Here is an 18,795-nt window from a genome sequence, read left to right as displayed (position 1 = left end):
TGACTTGGTGAGGCTTGTCTGCGGTTGTTTTTTTTAATGAAATAAAACATATAGATGTAATAAAATAATAAGATAAAATCCCAAATGCTGTATTATACGGTTTAAATATTTGTTAATATATATTTGTATATTATTCTTTTTAATTTACATTATTATATCAATTATTAAATTAAAAATGAAAAATATAAAAAACAGTTTAATAGTATCTAAATAAAACAAAAATATGCATATGCTCATTCAGATAGAAAATGTGTTTTATATAAAATATTGATATTGGTTAAAACTATTTTTATAATAAATATTAATTAAAAATCTGAAAATAAAACGAGTTTGAAATATATAAAAAATACAGTAATTGTATATAAAACAAAAAAAAATCTATAATTTATATTCATTTAGATAGGAAATGTGTGTTTGATATAAAATAAAATCTATATTTTATTAGTTAAAAATGTATTTTTTGAATAAATATTTGTATTTACATTATTAACTGTTAACTATTCAAATTTGAATTCTAAAAATAATAGCGACTTTGAAATATAAAAAGTACAGTAATTGTATCTAAAAATAATACTAAATTACAGCAAAAATATATGATTTATCTTTATTTGGATAGGAGATGTGTGTTTGATATAAAATAAAATATAAAATCACCAAAGCTGTGCGATATTGGTTAAAAATATTTTTTATAATAAATATTTTTCTTTACATTATTAACTGTTCATTATAAATATATATATATATAAAAAAATGAATTAGAAATATACAAAAATACAGTATATATATATATATAAAATAAAAATCTATAATTTATCTTCATTCAGACAGGAAATGTGTGTTTGATTTAAAATAAAATAAACCACAAATGTTGTGTGAATTATTCCTTTACATTTTACATAATATCACACAATATTTACCCTAAAGTATGTCATTTGAATCAGAATTGACAGCTGGAACAAGCTCGGAGATACTGATCGATCCTTCTCAAAGCAATCATCAGACGTCTGATCTCGTACCTTGAGCGCCTCTAGTGACAGGAAGCCGAAGTGCGACAGGAAGAGGCGGGCCGTCTGGAACTCTTGAGCGGGAGCCGGAGGTTTACAGTCTGTCAGCGGATCTGGGAAGGGTTTGTTCCTCCACAAGTCCTCCGTGCAGTGCTCCAGTTTGGTCTCGTAATCGATCTGCTTTCCCATCACGCCTCGCAGCTTCTCGTGCTGCTGCTCCAGCTGAAACACACACACACACACGTACACACACACACACACACACACACAGTGAGCACGGAAACAAGACGACTGTGACTGTATCCTTTCTGATAAACACATTTATAGATCAAGAGCCGCGAGAAAATATCGGAAAATATCGACAATATCAAAAAAAATATCGGAATCAATGATGCAAACTTCTTCAAATATGACACAAAGTCAAATTCTTACAATGCAATCTTGTTAATAGCATCCTGGCATTTATTTAATACATAAAAGCTTGATTTACACCAGTGCAGTGGATCCTTAAAGTGTGCTGTTTTATAGTTTTAAAGTACATAAATGCATTAGAAACGGAAGTTACTAAACTTGTAATTAAGAGGCCAGAACGTTACCTCTTTATCCACAATGTCATGGAGATCCGGGATGCTCAGGTCGGCTTTCACGAACGGGATCTTATCCACTTCCTCTGGGAACGGCCTGTGCTTGACGTTAAACCGAATCCCGACATCGTTTTTGGGAGCAGGACGGCTTTCAGGAACAAACACTTGCTGCGGGACATAAAGAGAAGGAGTATAATCATCACACTAACTGGATACTAGTGGGTTTTTGTTTGAGCATGTCACACTTTCTCATTAAATATGATGCATTATTTCCACATGGATGATGTTATTTTATGCTTAGGATTTCAAGGTTAGAATTACAGCCAGTGACGGAAGAAAACAAAAACAATTTCTGCTTCTGTTTCATCCGCTGGTGTTTTACATCCAAAAGCCACAGAAAACACAGATTTGATGAAAAAGCGCATTTATTTCTAAACTTAACATTAAATTGAGTTTTTGAACTTATTTTTTCCAAGTTAAAAGATGCATTTCCTTTCACAAATTATCGCAGTTTATTCGCTATAGTTTATGGTATGGTAATAAAATATGACAAGAACTCAACTGTGTCAGAAGCAAAGCAAGGTCAGAAAATAAAAATAAAAAAAGTGTATGAATAATTTTAAGACCCAAAATTTTACTGGTCGTCCTTTCCTCAATTACATAAACGAGGATATTAAAATAAATATAAACAAATTATATCTGGTGTCTGGATACATTTTGGTTTGACTGCATTTTGATAAATATTCATTCTCGCTTTGTAAAAAAAAAAAAAAAAAAAAAAAAAAAAAAAAAATTAATTATATATATATATATATATATATATATATATATATATATATATATATATATATATATATATATATATATATATATATATATTAGGGCTGCAACTAACGATTATTTTGATAATCGATTAATCTGTCGATTATTTTTACGATTAATCGATTAATCGGTTTATGTACTTATATTTTAGTTTTTTCCATTTTTCCCCCCAAGTAAATTATTAATAAAGGGTCTTTATCATTCAGCATAGATTTTTAAGAGATTTTAACCATTTTGCATTGTCATATCCTCATCAAAAATATACCTGGAGTTGTTTTATTATGTTAGTAATCCTTTGTCGAACTCTTCTGCAATCAAAACACTGACCCATACTCTAGCAAAATTCACAAGGAGATTTCAAATATTGTTTTCACCATGGCAGTCCTTAGAGCTCCTAAAGTAGTTTAACATCCCAAACAAAGCTTAAGGAATCTTTGAGAACATATTTTCACGAAGTATAAGGATAAAACAGAATAAAATTGCAGTGCATTGTATTTTATTATTTACTGGGAAAAAGCTTTATAGCTTATGCTGTGAAATTGTAAACAATCCTTCGAAAAAAAAGTGCCAATGGCATGAAACCTGAATGGAACTCACAATTTAAAGTAAAATCCATCAGAAGGTTGTCCAGAAAAAAAAAAATTGGGACACACACAAAAAACCTGCTGTGTGAAAAAGAGCAGTGAATACTTAGAAAAGAAGTGCATTTTAAATATACTCAAACATTTACCTCTCTCATTCAGTCATAATTAGGCTGCAAGTCTGAATTATGAACTGGTAAACGACAAACTGATCACATAACATGTTTGTAAAGCTTTAAATGTTAACTGTTAAAAAAACAATGTTATCAGCTTTTACGACTAAACATTTGCAAACAACCTTGTACTGGAGAATCTTCACAAATAAAATTTTTAGGGGCCGTTCACATATCGCACCTAAAAACGCGTGGAAAACGCTAGTCGCGCCGCTTTCTCCTTCTTTCCAAAGAGCTCGGGAAGAAGCGCCCCTGAGGCGTCTGCCTTTGCTAAGCAACCATGACGTGCTCTCTCCATGACGTGCCCTCTCCATGAAGACCCGGAAATTTCAGCAAAGGATAAATGGATGCGGTGTGGACGCGCCTGGAAAAACGGGCGCATCGCACCGCATGCGTGTCGCGACCGCGTCGCTTCCATTATGAGAGTGCATACTGCGCGCCTACATAGGAAATAACGAACTTGAGCACGCAAAATACACGATATGTGAACGGCCCCTTAAACAGTTCAGTAGTGCAGAGTTTACAGGTTACTCTTCATTTTGAAGGCTCAAAGTAAAGTACTCCCACTTCCCGCTGAATGCTGCAGAGACGCTGTTCGAGAAGCACGTGACATAAAACGAGGCCAGCTATTGGCTATTCGCTACTTCACCTGCTGTACTGGCTGAGTAAAACCTCCGGTGGCTCATTACTGCCACACTTTGGTCACCGCAGATTTGAAATATGCACGAAATGAGCCGCTTATGGCAAATAAAATTTATTTAGCGACGAATCGATTACTAAATTAGTTGACAACTATTTTAATAATCGATTTTAATCGATTAAATCGATTCGTTGTTTCAGCTCTAATATATATATATATATATATATATATATTTTTTTTTTTTTTTTTTGAACTCGTCAAACTAGATATAATTAAGCCTTTTTTGCAAAAACTGATTCTGAGAGGCAACATTCTCTCCCAGGCTATTTTAAACGTTTCTGATTGGCTACTAAAAGCGCTTCTTCATCCTGATTGGTGGTTGAGACTGAGTCTGACCTTCTGATTGGCTCTTGCTCCTCGAGGCTGATGGAAGAGCTGCATTGTCCACGCGTGTCGTCCAGACATGCCTCTGATCAACATGGTGACTGACGGACAGGGGTCTGCTGACACAAACACAGTGATGAGAAACCAGAGCAGATAACACAGCAGAGGATGATGATAACACGTGTGTCGTCTCACTCTGCTCGTTTCCCAGCGGCTGCTCCAGCATGGCCAGGATCACCGAGTTGTCCAGGACGAAGTATCTGAAGTTGCTGTGAGACGTGGAGGTGAGTCGGGAGTATTTGATCAGCGTGTCCTCGTTCAGGAGACTGCAGGGCGACGCGGAGCCGCTGGGAGACGGGAACGCTCCTAACACCTGCATTATACTGAAACACACACACACACACACACACATCACAGACGACCGGGGAGAGAAATCACCCGTAGTTTAAGAAGGACGCTCACCAGGATAACGTGGCCTCGGCAGCATCTTTGACCCTCATCGACGCCGGGTTGTGCTCTTTATCACCTTTGTACTTCACTTCCTGTTCGCTGGTTTTGGACTTACTGCCCGAGATCCCGAGCTCGACGATTTCCAGCACCTCGATCAGACAATCCTTAAAGACACGATAAAACAAGAGCGAGCTCATAGAATCAAACAGATTCAGATCAAACAACAGATGAGTGGCCACAACAAAAAACAACAACTAAATCTTCATAACGATGTTGTTTCAAGATCTGCTCCAAACAGGAGAAAGAATCTAGTTAAAACATTCAAGGCATGTTTTCCACAAATTATTATTTTTTTGTTCACACAAACACGTATATCTATATATATGCAGCAATATAATAAAGTATGCTACTGTTAAAAAGTTTGGGCTCTGTAATATTTCTTTCTTAAAAAAAAAAAGGTTTTATTCAGCAAGAATGCATTAAACTGATCAGAAGTTAAGACATTTATATTGTTACAAAACATTTATATTACAAATAAATGCTGTTGTTTTGAAACGTATATTCCTGAAAATATCACAGAAATATTCAACATCAACACTGTTTATAATCAGAAATATTTATTTAGTATATTTTCATGATTTCTGAAGATCATGTGACACTGAAGACTGGAATAATGATGCTGAAAAATACAGCTTTGATCTCAGAAATAAATTACATTTTAATATATATTCATATAGACAACAGTTATTTAAAATTTTAATAATATTTCACAATTTTTATAAAATAAATGCAGCATTAATGAGCAAAAAAAACCTATTTCAAAAATCATATAAAAAAAATGCATTTTTGTTTTTAGAAGATAATGTATAGAAAAATCACTGAAGCGATGAAGTGGAATTAAATCAAACTTCCTAAATGTATCACCATAACAGGGAAGTTAACGATTGAAGTTTGCTGTTGTTTTCAGCTTCACAGATAAGTTTCATCATCTCCCGACAGTAAAAGAGCTGAAGCGGAGGTACCTTCTCATTGAGCATGTCGGGGTGCTCCGTGAGCCAGACGCACAGACAGTGGAACGCAGCCACGATCATGGAGTGCAGATCTCTGGAGTGAAGCGGAGCCGGACGACTGCACTGATACACGATATAACTGCAGACGGAGCTGACGGCACGCTTACGATCCGACGACTCCACGCTCACCTTCACCTGGACGGAGAAACATGCACATCGTTTATAGAAAGTGCTCCTAAAGTGGAATAGGGATGATTTTTAAAAATATATATTTTTGAAACAAATCTCATGCTCAACACGGCTGCATTAATTTAATCAAAAATACAGTAAAAATTGCTAAAAAATATTGCAATTTCAAATAACTGTTTTCTGTCTGAATATCTGTTAAACTGTAATTTATTTTTCTGTATTTTCAGCATCATTCCTCCAGTCTCCAGTGTCACATGATCATCAGAAATCATGAAAATATGCTAATTTTTCCTGCTCAAGAAACATTTCTGATGATTATCAATGATGAAAACATGTAAAATGTTTTTTTTTTAATTTAATGCATCCGTAATAATAAAAAAAAAAAAACTCCAAACCCCATTTTTTTATTAGTGCTACTGATTCCAACATTGATAATATTCGTATTTTTCAGACTATAAGTCGCACCTGAATATAAGTCGCATCAGTCCAAAAATACGTCATGATGATGAAAAAAACATATATAAGTCGTACTGGACTATAAATCGCATTTATTTAGAACCAAGAGAAAACATTACCTTCTCCAGCCACGAGAGGGCGCTCTATGTCTTCAGTGTAGACTACAGGAGATCTGAGCAGCATAGAGCGCCCTCTGGCGGCTGGAGACGGTAATGTTTTCTCTTGGTTCATTTTTAGTTAATTTCTCTCGGTTCATGTCAAATTAATTTTGATAAATAAGTCGCACCTGACTATAAGTCTCAGGACCAGCCAAACTATGAAAAAAAGTGCGACTTATTGTCCGGAAAATACGGTAATCAGAAATGTTCCTTGAGCAGTAAATCAGTATATTAAAATGATTTCTGAAGATCATGTGACACTAAAGACTGGATGCTGAAAATACAGATGTGCACCACAGAAATAAATAAAATTTTTATATATATTAATATAGAAAACATTTAATTTAAATTGCAATAATATTTTACAATTTTAACTGTTTTTTCACTAAATAAATGCAGCCCTGGTGAGCAGAAGATACTTATTTTTTTAAAAACATGAAACATTTTAATTGTTGCAATGAAAAACTGCATTATTATTAAACCTTGGCGAGGCCGGCCAGCAGCTCGAGGGCGGCCAGTGAGATGCTCATGTCCAGTCTCCACTGAGAGTTGAGTCTCTGGGTCAGCAGGTGGATGCTGCGGATCAGAAGCCCGGGCGCTGTGTCTGTGTGGAGAGCTGGGATATAACACACAGCACGCCACAGACAGCGGGTTAGTAACACACACACACACACACACCAGACGCAAGCCAGGCACAGAGATGCAACAACCGTAAACCTTCCACATGCACAACAACACCTCATCGCTCGCTAGATACACACACTGATGATTTAGTCCAGCAAAATCATAACAACAGACGCTTCATATGACATCATGCTTTGCAAATAAAGAAAAGCATTCATTATACACAACAAAAACTGGTTAAAGACATTCAATGAGAATTGCACGTTGAAGAAACATCAACTTCATTCCACATTCATTCGCAGACAGGCGTTTTAAAATGTGCAAGTGATGTATTTTAATAATGTTATTGTATTGCTTTGTAATGTACCGGTTTCTGTTTATCTTGTTTTACAGCAAACTGATTGTGTTTAATGGTGCTATATAAATAAAATGCACCATAAACATGTTTGACAAACGGCATGCAGCTTCTACGAACATGCATTACGTCGCATTCTTCAAATGCACTTTATGAATGTTTTAAGAAGAAAAGCACAGGTATCCATCAGGGCCTCTTGATTTTTGGGTCTCACTTGGCACCTTTGAGGTCAAAAGTGATCGAAGCCTTGAAATGTTACTTTCTTTCTTTTTTTAATTGTATATTTAGAATTTTGAGTGGATTTTATGATACTGTGCAATATTTATAGAATTTTTATCAGCTATTTTTTCCACAGTCATTTCGAAGGTACCAAGTGTTACTTTTTTACGTTTCAACCCTTTAACATTTCCGAATCATGTCCATGATTTTTTTTGTGTGTTTACATTACTAATGGACAAAAGTCACTAAGTTTCATCCCATTCCAATGAAGCAAAAAAAAAAAAAAAAAAAAAAAAAAAAAAAAAATTTACATTTAAGCTGCTTTATGATGGCATTACTGGAAAAATTAAATGGCTGAAATCTTATTGAGCTTTTACATTTATGCAAAGCATTTTTTTTTCTCAGTGTTTTTGTTAAAAGCTCCATTGCATCAGTCGGTTGTGCACAGTGTCCCTCTGGGCTTACCGTAGTCCCTCATCAGGGCCTGTGCGGGGCGTTCACTGTCTGGAGTCGTAGCCTCGGAGCTGCCTGCGCTAGCGTTGCTGATGCCGCTGTTATTACGACTGTGGCTCTTATCCAGAGAATGGCTTCCATCCACACTGCCCTACACAGAGCAGAGACACAGTGCCATTATTAACTGGTAAACTGGGATTGCTCTTAATCACTTTTCATGTTGCTGACACTTCAAATCTATTTCAAGCTCATAAATAAATAGAAAGTATAACTCATACCACTTCAGCTTGAGCACCAACAGACTCCAACAGAGCCGAATCCTGGACGATATTCAGCATTGCCGCTATAAACAGAGAGAAATGCAGTTATTATTGACACTTATTACTGTTAAATATGCATAAACCAAACAAAAGCAATAACTCAAAGCTGATTTTATTACGGTTAAGGAGATTTGGTCGGCATGATGCAAAGCGGGCTGTGGTAAAATCACTAAATACTTCCTTATTGCTTTTAAAAAATAATTTAATAATATTAATATTAATTATAATTACTATATTTTTATTTTTCTAATGAATGATAAAATATTAAAGCAATGAATAAGCTTTTATAATGCAATAATGGTAATAATAATACTATTTTTCTAGTGTAATAATATAGATTATTATTATTGTTAATTAGCTTTTAAAAAATAATAATACCGGTATTTTTCTAATATAATAATATAGACTAATAATATGGTTAATTAGCTTTTATTAAAAATAATAATAATTTCTAAATAATATTATACAAATATTCCAATAATAAAAATGGTTAATATTTTTTTATTATTATTTTATAAAATATTAATTTAATTTAATTAATTAATTAATTTATGGATTTAGCAGACACTTTTATTCAAAGCGACCTACAGTGCATTCAGGCTTTAAATTTTTACCTATCATAAAATAATAAATAATAATAATAATAATAATAATAATAAATATTAAAATAATAATAAAATTGTTGATATTTTTTTTAAATATTTAAATAATTAATTAGCTTAATGGCTAATTAATATTAATATACGAGTTCAGTCACAAGTTTGTGTATATCAGATATGAAGGGTTTGAACGAGGCTCATCCAATCAGATTTGTATGTTTTCAGTAAATGCACGTATTGAATACCTAGAATCATCTGTGTATTGATCGAGTCGGTCTCTGTTTGCAGGGCGCCAATCAAAATATTGACCAATCGCAGCTTGAGGGAGAGGAAGGTGACCGCCTTGTCATGAAGAGAGCTGTCATCATTGCTGAATTTCCCCTCCAACAAAACCTGCAAATGTGATTAGAAATCCACAGCCAATTTCATTTGTATTTAATATCTCAAAGCTACAGAGAACATTTATTAAAAAAAGTTCCACCTCTGATTTGACGTTCCCAAAGTGGTGAGGAAGAGGAATCATAGACAGCAGGATATGGATGGAAGCTCTCCTCAGCTCGGTGGGGTTCACATACGACTTAAACTTAGACAACTCTCTGTTGGAGCAGAAGAAACGTGGATTAAACACACAGCGTGGTGGAGTCATATTACTCTGAAATCAGAAGTCACTGCTCACCGATCCGGGAGGATGGTCTCCAGCGCAGATATGAAGTAAGGAACCACAACATTGATCCCTTTGAGATCGGAGCAGAACAGAGCTGAAGAGTTGAGGATGATGCTGGCTAAAACCGGCCTGCAGATGAAGTCTGATATCTGGAGACCCTGGATGAGAACCATGTAGAACCTGCCAGAACAGAACATCACCCTTAGTCAATAGAATGCGTACTTGGTTTCTTTTAATGAAATAGAAATGCAGGACTGTTGAGCATGAAGAGTCTTTTCAGAAACATGAAAAAACGTGTTTATTGGAAACGTTTGACTAGTAGAGTGAGCTGGTGATTACCTGGACAGGTACACTGGAAGTATGTCTTCTCCGGTCTTCTTACTGCAGAAGATCCTGCACAGCGTCCCACACGCTTCGGCTCGACCCGACTCGTAGTTATCAGGAAACTCATTGGCGTCGAACATGGGGTTGGACACCATGGTGTCTGTGGACATCTGAGAGCCTTTACGTCTCAGTTCAACTCCAGCTTGAGTCGCCAGGGCTGAGAGAGAGACAGAGACAGGAAGGAGAGACACAAGCGCACACACTCAGAGACGCTTTCACACGCGGAGAACAGGAGGCCATGACAGGGATTGCTGACAAAGAGATCTTCAGTAGAAAACCACAAATCATGTGCTCTAATCTAATAAATGTGACCGCAAGGGGAAAGCGATTTTAAGATTTTCTGTTAATTAAACTACTAAAAAAAAAAAGAAAAAAAAAGGTGCTACATAAATATATTACAATGGCTTAAAATGGAATGTTTCATTTTTAATATATAACAAAATATTTTTTTTTTATAGTTAATTAACTTTTATAAAACAAAGTCATAATAATAATTATTATAGATAATATTCTTTCGAATTTAATATAAAATAATGTTGTTAATTAGCTTTGAAAAATAATGTAATTATTAAAAGGTCAAAACGCCATCAAACTTGATCTTTAGGTCAATAGCAATAATTACTGGATAAATTGTGTGAGGTTTTATTACACAGGCTAGAAATGGAGAAGCATAGAGACAAATTAACTTTAAAATGCATAGGACATTCAGAGAAATAAAAATGCTGGACATTCTGACAATTAAATGGCAAAAGTCTGGAATACTTTTTTTGAAAGAAGTCTCCTATGCTTGTCAATAATAAAAATAAAAAAAATAGTAAAAATTCTGAAATATTATTAGAATATAAAAAAGCTGTTTTCTAAGTGAGTATACTGTAAACTGTAATTTATTCCTGTTATCAAAAGTTGAATTTTCAGCATCTTCAGTGTCACATGATGCTTCTAAAATGTTCTACTGCGTAATTATTCCAAACTTCTGATTTTAATACTATGTTTAACTGTTATTTCATACTATTTACCATTTGTACCTATAAAATATCCAAGCTACAGAAGCTTTATCCTTCTACGAGGGTTGATTACATTTGTTTGACAGGACTTTCGCATGATTTCATTGGCAGTAGGAAGCGAGTGCAAATCTAATGGGACTTTGGCGGCACGTTTGGAGGAAACGGCCTTGTTGGGATCACGCAAAATACAGTAATGTTCAATCGTGTTTGTGTGCGAACGTCTCGAGACGTGCTCTTCTACATCTCCTGGTCAGTCTCCCTGTTATCAGAGCATCTCAGTTGGATTTCATATATGGCAAACGTTAATCAAAAGGCCGATTTCTATAATCCAGCATCCTAAATTAAGACAGTAAGGCACGATATGGCTGAGACAAATTGCACCAACAACCACGACATGCAGGAATATCCATACAAAAACATAAAATGAACCAATGAAAATGCTAACGTAAAACAAAAGCTGTCAAATGAATGCTGGGGAATAACTCAAAATAAGACTGGTGGGTGTGTTTCTTTGGAGAAGATCTGTTAGTAGAGGTCCTTCGGGAGATGGTATGGATAGGAACTGGGTTTAATGATGGTGGGTAAGTTGAATCAAGGAGAAGGATCAAGCGCAACAAACATTCTCGGGTCACGTGATGGTCTCGGCCCACCGCAGGATCCTGAATATTTGTAGCAGTTGAGCCAATGAGATTTGGGCAGCAGTCAAAACACTCCATGGACCTTTTAACTCAAGCAGTTTTATGCACAAGTCTCTTGCCCCAAGAAAACAAGTACTGCAACAATGGACGAGTGACGGTGTCAACCAAAGAAACAAAAAAGACGGAAGTAAACCAACTGAAATGAACCAAAGAACTGCAACTGGTAAAGCTTGTGTTCCTACTTACAAGATTTATAAGAAAGAAGAATTTGGAAAAATGTTGCTGCAAGATAACAGAGATAAAATGGAAACAAATCAAAGAACAGCAGTTGTAGAGTTCAGTAAACTATTCAGACGTTTCGTTCTGCTTTTGTGCTTTTAAAGACACAGGGAGACCATTAAAAAGAGTTTCAGTTACCCATCATGCAAAAAAATGATAACAATGCAAGTTGTATGCAATGCTATTAACAACTCCACAGAATGATTTCAATCAATTCACTACATACAAAATACGACTAGATTAATGACACATTCTCAACAGTGTGATGCATAAAAACTGTCTGGTTGCCATGAGAGGAAACTAACACGAGCTAATGTTAACACATCATAAATCTACTTTTACTGTACTTCACATACGTGCACAAAACAATTGGTAGACCAATTTAAATTCATTGACTTTTATTTGTTTGATACCTACTAAAAGAAAAGTGTTAGCAAAAAAGAAAGTTTGTATCTTCTTCATCAGATTTGTGGAAATGTAGCATTGCATCAGTGTCTCATCAATGGATGCTCTGCAGTGAATGGGTGCCGTCAGAATGATGTTTTTTTCAGCTGTTTGGACTCTCATTCTGACGGCACCCATCCACTGCAGAGCATCCATTGATGAGACACTGATGCAATGCTACGCTTCCACAAATCTGATGAAGAAACAAACTCATCTTACATGATTTGAGGGTTAGCACATCTTCAGAACAAGTTCATTTTTTGGGTGATTTGCACCAGTTTCAAAATCCAATGACAAATGGATGAAGAGTGTTTTTCCGTTTTAGAAATTGTTTGTGAATTGAAATAGTCTATAAAATAACATGTTCACTGAATTTAAGCAATTCTGCATACATCTCATTTACCTTCATGCATTTAAATCCAAAGCAACTGGTATACATTTTCATTGGGAATTGATCTCATGGCCTCTACAGATTGATTGAACTGAATTATAAATGCAATTTAAGGCCTCTAAAATCCATAATATTAAACCTCACTAGTTTTGCAAGATCACAAAATTCAGAATAACTGTTTCACAGCATCTACGCTTGTGTAACACCCCTGGAGACGAACCCTGAATGTGGCACAATCTTGCAGGTAGGAATATTTAATAAAATAAAAAGGAAATAAAAACACCCTCAACAGGTAAAATAAGTAGAGAAATGAAAAACAAATGAAAACGGGTGACCGCTGTATTGGTTATAACACGTTTCGAGGCTTACCGGTCATGCTGCTGTCTCTGCTCAGGCCGGAGTGGAGTTTACAGTGGACCAGCGCAGCGTCAAACAGCCATTGGCCGAACAGATTGAGCACGCTGTTGACCTTCGGACGGGTCGGAGCTGGAAGCGGCCGTGGCTCGGAGCTCGCCTGGTTTGGGCTGGAGAGCGGGGAAGTGGATGACGGCTGGTGCGACACTTTGGTCTGACTAGTCTTTGGAGTGGAAGAGTAAATTATAGACGATATGTTGGTTTTTGAGAAGTGGACACGAATTTCTGAGGATAAGAGATAAAGAAATTTGTAGGGTAGGGCTTCTGTTTTTGATGGTCATACCGTTGAGGCTTTGCTGGTTGTTTTGACAACAGCGGTTGGGCGGTGCCTGCGGTTGTGAGGGGGTGTAGTGTTGGTTGTCGCTGGGGGCGTGGGCATACTGAGCCGATTGACAGGTGTGGGCGGAGCACTGTCTGACCGGGGGCGGGAAATACCTATGAGAGCAATCAAACAAGTGGAGAAGCAAGAAAACCAAAGAATTAAAACCAGAGATCATGTCTGGACACCTATTCAGCCATAAAGCACCTGCCATATATAGATATATAACGACAGGACAATATCTCCGCAGATCCATTTCGGCCCTAAAATATGAGAAAATGCAAAATGAAAGAGGCTTTTCGGATGATGCGACAGATGTTTCTTGGATTTTGCCATTAAAACATCAAACTATTTAGCTCTGTGAAACATAATCACTAAACAAAAAGATATTCTAAACCATTTGTTACATAAAAAGGGTTCTGGGGTTCCTCAGGGCTCTGTTATTGGCCCTGTATTGTTTTCCTTGTACATGCTTTCTCTGGGCTCGATTTTTAATAAACATGGCATGTCTTACCATTTTTATGCTGATGATACACAAACTGATCTCCCTTTGAAACCTGGAGAGAATTGTGGTTTACATATAATTTTTGTATGTCTAGAAGAGGTTAAGAGTATATGGTAAAGAATATAAGGAGTATAATAGAAGGTGACGAATATAAGGCTATTTTGCATGTGTTTAAGGCAGTGTATGTAATGGCTCCTTCTTATGTATCTGAACTTATTACTTTCTGTCATTCATCTAGACCTTTAAGATCAACTAATAAGTTGTTTCTTACTATCCCACAAACACATATAAAGCTGAAAGGGGATCAGGCCTTTGCTGTTGCAGTCAACCATCCGAGATTAGAGAGATTAAATTCATTAAACCTTTAAAGCTGAGGTTAAAAATTACTTTGTGTCATGATCCTTCAAGGGGTTGGGCTAGTTTGAGTGTTTTTACTTGGACTGTTTGTTGTTTTATGTACTGTAAGTAGCGCCATGTTGATTGTACCGCACTTTGGTCTGCAGAAGCAGTTGTAAAGTGCACTATAAATAAAATTAATGAATGAATGAAACAATTTAGGGTGTAAAATGAACATGTATATCCCTGATGCTTCATGACGAGTACTGATTAGGACATTAGTGCAAGATTCACCAACTTTAAAGGTATTATTCACCCACAAATGAAACTTCATCATCATTTACACACCCTCATGTTGTTCTAAACCTGTATGACTTTCATTCTGTGGAACACCAACAGGTTTTTCACTTCTAAGCCATCAGATGCCATTGGTTCTCACAAGCCATGAAGATAAACCTGCCAACGGATAACAACTTATATATAGTGCACAGACACATGGACCAATTTGTATATAGTTTTATTTTTGTCCTGATCACTGTCTGCTTTCATAGAATGCAAAAAGATTCTGCTAAACAACTCTATTAGTTCTCCGCTGAAGAAAGAAGGTCACATGGGTGTCGCCATGATGGTGAGTAAATGATTTGCATTATTGGGTGAACTATTCCCCAATACCCAACTATTCTCCAACACACACACACACACAATAATCTTGAATTCAAACACCGATGTCCCTCGCATTATGAGCCTTCAGATCACTCATTTCTTCTTGAAGTTACAGGTTGAGAAAAAAAATTAGCTTGAATGGACACTGAAGTTATATATTTTTATTTGTCCTTTGCAAACGATATTTAGTTAAGTCTAGAAACAAGGTTGCAACCTAATTCTTATTCTTTTATTCTAGACCAGAACTATAAAGTATTGTGTTCAGTTCTTAAATAGGACTGTTTGTGACTGAGATTTGCTTATAATGCGAGAGAGACCTGTTCACAGCATTTCGAAAGTTTCCAGAGATGCAATGAAATGCAACCAGACACATACTCCATTAGCGATGCATTACAGCATCCCAGCTCAGCTGATGATTGGCAGTAAATGCTAGAAACCCCTGCATTCAAATTTGCCTATTTGCCTAAAACCTCTGTGGACATACTGATTGGCCGGCAAAGGAATCCGATCTCACTCTTGACATCCTGTATTCCAGAAAGTTCCAGAAAGATTTAAACCGAAAGAGTTTATTGATAGTTGCTTGTAAGTGGAAAGCTGATAGCTGATATTAGAGCCATTTCTTCATGTATACCTCCACCTCACAGATGGGATATTAAAGACCCCGTATTAAAGAAACATGAAGTTGGAGCAGGACATTAAAGGCATTTATTTTTTAAATATCTAACAGTCTTTAGATTATGTCAACATCACACTGGACTGATATTTGAATTAAATAGATGACATAAAGTTCCTAGATAGCAGAGGATTTAATTTGACTATATACATACATACTGTAATATACAAATTATTACAATATTTAAATTTTTTTTTTTTTTTTTAATTTTCTATTTTTTTATTTTTTTATTATTATTTTTTTTATTTTACGTTTTTATTTCATTTTAAAACTGTTAAACATGCGCATATATATATATATCTATATATATAGATATATATATATATCTATATATATATATATCTATATATATATCTATATATATATATATCTATATATATATATATATATATATATATATATATCTATATATATATATATATCTATATATATATATATATATATCTATATATATATATATATATATCTATATATATATATATCTATATATATATATATATATATATATATATATCTATATATATATATATCTATATATATATATATATATATATATATATATATATATATATATATATCTATATATATATATATATATATATATAGATATATCTATATATATAGATATATCTATATATATAGATATATCTATATATATATATATATATCTATATATCTATATATATATATATATAGATATATATATATATATATAGATATATATATATATATATAAAAAATGTTAAATGATCTCAAAGCTACAGACAGCAACAATATGCCACATTTTAATTTCAAGAGGTTTTTAAATCTTTAAATGCTAGTTTGATTTTAGACTGGGTGCCAACCAATAAGTATGTTCACATTCATTCTGGGCAATGATTTAACTTGTATGGGAGCAAAAACAAGGCAATCAACAAGATAATTAACAATAAATAATTGATTTCCACAACACAGGGATCTTTGATCTAAAAGTCCTCGTGCATCTACAATCCTCATCAAACTCCCTCTTGATTAGTCAGAGGCGCGTTATCAAATACCATAAGATGGGAGTCTGTCTCGAAAATTGTTCCGAGATACAGCAACACCTGGGGAAGAAAATGGCATTACACAGTAAACTCAAAAAGGAAGAATTACAACACAATTTTGGAAAATGTCCCTAATCAGGATATGCGAGTTACACCCAAACACCTCCAGAATCAGTTTTGGGTAGTCAAGTTCTCTGTTAGTCACTAACTGATTAGTTTTGGACAGTTTTAGTGTACCTATAGAGGGAAGTCTGTCCTGAATATTGCTCCTAGACACTGTGACTCCTGAGAAAACATAAAACAAGACCTCTGAAGAAATGTAAGAAACTCATATGGACACAACACGTCAGGTTATTGTGAACAAACCAAGAGCATGTGCAGTTATGAGATAGAACTATCAAAACCAAGTACACTGAGATGTGACAATCTGGTCACAAAGACGGTGGATAATCAGACATAATTACATTAAATTCTGACTAAATATTCACTTAAAAACAAGAACTAATTGCTACATTCAACAACAGACAAATACTGTCTGTATGAAGAAAATAATGAAATCAAGTTTATTTTCTATTCATTTTAAATGCCTGAACATTCTTGAACTTATAATTTAACCAAAAATCCAATAAATCAGCAATATTGCAAAAACAATTATTATTTGCAAAAATTATTTGCAATATTGCAATACTGCACTGCAATTATATGCAATACTGCACTGCAATTATATGCAATACTGCACTGCAATTATATGCAATACTGCACTGCAATTATATGCAATACTGCACTGCAATTATATGCAATACTGCACTGCAATTATATGCAATACTGAACTGCAATTATTTGCAATATTGCAAAACTGCACTGCAATTATATGCAATATTGCAAAACTGCACTGCAATTATATGCAAAACTGCACTGCAATTATATGCAATACTGCACTGCAATTATATGCAATACTGCACTGCAATTATATGCAATACTGCACTGCAATTATATGCAATACTGCACTGCAATTATATGCAATACTGCACTGCAATTATATGCAATACTGCACTGCAATTATATGCAATACTGAACTGCAATTATATGCAATACTGCACTGCAATTATTTGCAATATTGCAATACTGAACTGCAATTATATGCAATACTGCACTGCAATTATATGCAATACTGCACTGCAATCATATGCAATACTGCAATATGACTGAAATATATGCGACTATGTTGAGTTGGTGTTATTTAAATGAACACTATGCACTTGTGAAGCAGTTTCCAGCACCATGTCAGAGGAAAAAGGGCTAAGAGTAAGTACCAGAAAAGGGCAGAGTTTCACGACACTCGAGTTTCTTACAAACAGCAACACCTAGAAATGGAAAAACAGTCAAAGCTGGTGTCAACAGAGATTTAAATCAAATGATCAGGAAAACCAAACCACAAAACTAAAACAACATCTGAGATTAGTAGCTCGGTTGGTTGGTATCGTGGTATCATGTTAATAGCATAAAAAAACCAATGCAATTGATAAGAGAGCCTTGTAATGTGATCGTACCGAGGAAAGCGTCCACGAGGCAGCTGACGCCCCTCATCGCTCTGAAGAAGATCTGAGGAAGCTGTTTGAGACAGGGGTGCTGAATGACCTCGTGAGGAACGCCGTTTCCTCCGAGCAGCTGCTCCTGAAACTTTGGGGTGGAACTCACTATGACGGGATTGCTCAGGTCCACGGGGTTACTGATGAACGAACAACTTACGTAAGTAACTATGATCAGAAAGGACCCAGCGGACTGAGACATGAAGATGCAGACCTGAGCATGTGTAGAAATCGATACCACGTCTGAGACACACAGTCGTTGTCCATCTCCGCTGGGATGAGGCCGGCGTCTTCCTCGGGAACTTTAAACGGAGGGAAGGACGGGCCGTACATGAACCGCAGAAGCCTGTGTGGACAACAAAACAAATGAGATGAAGGGCAAGCAAACAAAAGCATCGCTGTGTGTTTACCGATTGCTGTAGCTCAAACAGTAGAGCAGGCAATGC

At 35.3% G+C, this 18,795-nt stretch overlaps 2 protein-coding genes across 30 annotated transcripts in view; one reads left to right on the top strand and one right to left on the bottom strand.

Annotated features, from left to right (window-relative positions):
* Positions 1 to 18,692, bottom strand: part of LOC128016054 (ral GTPase-activating protein subunit beta-like) — a 24,620-nt gene extending 5,928 nt beyond the window's left edge. Inside the window, exons 1-20 of one of the 2 annotated variants that reach the window (XM_052600402.1) lie at positions 18,564 to 18,692; positions 18,311 to 18,489; positions 18,074 to 18,124; positions 16,998 to 17,045; positions 16,773 to 16,820; positions 13,523 to 13,674; positions 13,195 to 13,402; positions 10,025 to 10,226; positions 9,698 to 9,865; positions 9,503 to 9,617; positions 9,267 to 9,414; positions 8,381 to 8,445; positions 8,115 to 8,253; positions 6,934 to 7,055; positions 5,661 to 5,843; positions 4,651 to 4,802; positions 4,384 to 4,571; positions 4,201 to 4,304; positions 1,601 to 1,756; positions 1,017 to 1,226 (exon numbers count right to left, since the gene is read on the bottom strand). In XM_052600402.1, coding sequence (XP_052456362.1) covers positions 1,017 to 1,226; positions 1,601 to 1,756; positions 4,201 to 4,304; positions 4,384 to 4,571; positions 4,651 to 4,802; positions 5,661 to 5,843; positions 6,934 to 7,055; positions 8,115 to 8,253; positions 8,381 to 8,445; positions 9,267 to 9,414; positions 9,503 to 9,617; positions 9,698 to 9,865; positions 10,025 to 10,226; positions 13,195 to 13,402; positions 13,523 to 13,674; positions 16,773 to 16,820; positions 16,998 to 17,045; positions 18,074 to 18,124; positions 18,311 to 18,489; positions 18,564 to 18,682 — 2,757 coding nt within the window. In that variant the 5' untranslated portion in view covers positions 18,683 to 18,692. Of the gene's footprint in view, positions 1 to 1,016; positions 1,227 to 1,600; positions 1,757 to 4,200; positions 4,305 to 4,383; positions 4,572 to 4,650; positions 4,803 to 5,660; positions 5,844 to 6,933; positions 7,068 to 8,114; positions 8,254 to 8,380; positions 8,446 to 9,266; positions 9,415 to 9,502; positions 9,618 to 9,697; positions 9,866 to 10,024; positions 10,227 to 13,194; positions 13,403 to 13,522; positions 13,675 to 16,772; positions 16,821 to 16,997; positions 17,046 to 18,073; positions 18,125 to 18,310; positions 18,490 to 18,563 lie in introns of both variants that reach the window. The other variant, XM_052600403.1, reaches the window with a different exon arrangement.
* The window catches only part of LOC128016052 (uncharacterized), an 87,021-nt gene that overhangs the window by 37,606 nt on the left and 30,620 nt on the right, over positions 1 to 18,795 (top strand). The gene's annotated exons all lie outside the window — the stretch shown is intronic.

This window comes from Carassius gibelio, chromosome A6, assembly GCF_023724105.1.
Source record: "Carassius gibelio isolate Cgi1373 ecotype wild population from Czech Republic chromosome A6, carGib1.2-hapl.c, whole genome shotgun sequence".
Taxonomy (NCBI): Eukaryota; Metazoa; Chordata; class Actinopteri; order Cypriniformes; family Cyprinidae; genus Carassius; species Carassius gibelio.
The sequence above is the reverse complement of the archived record's forward strand: the minus strand, read 5'-3'. Positions and strand labels throughout refer to the sequence as shown.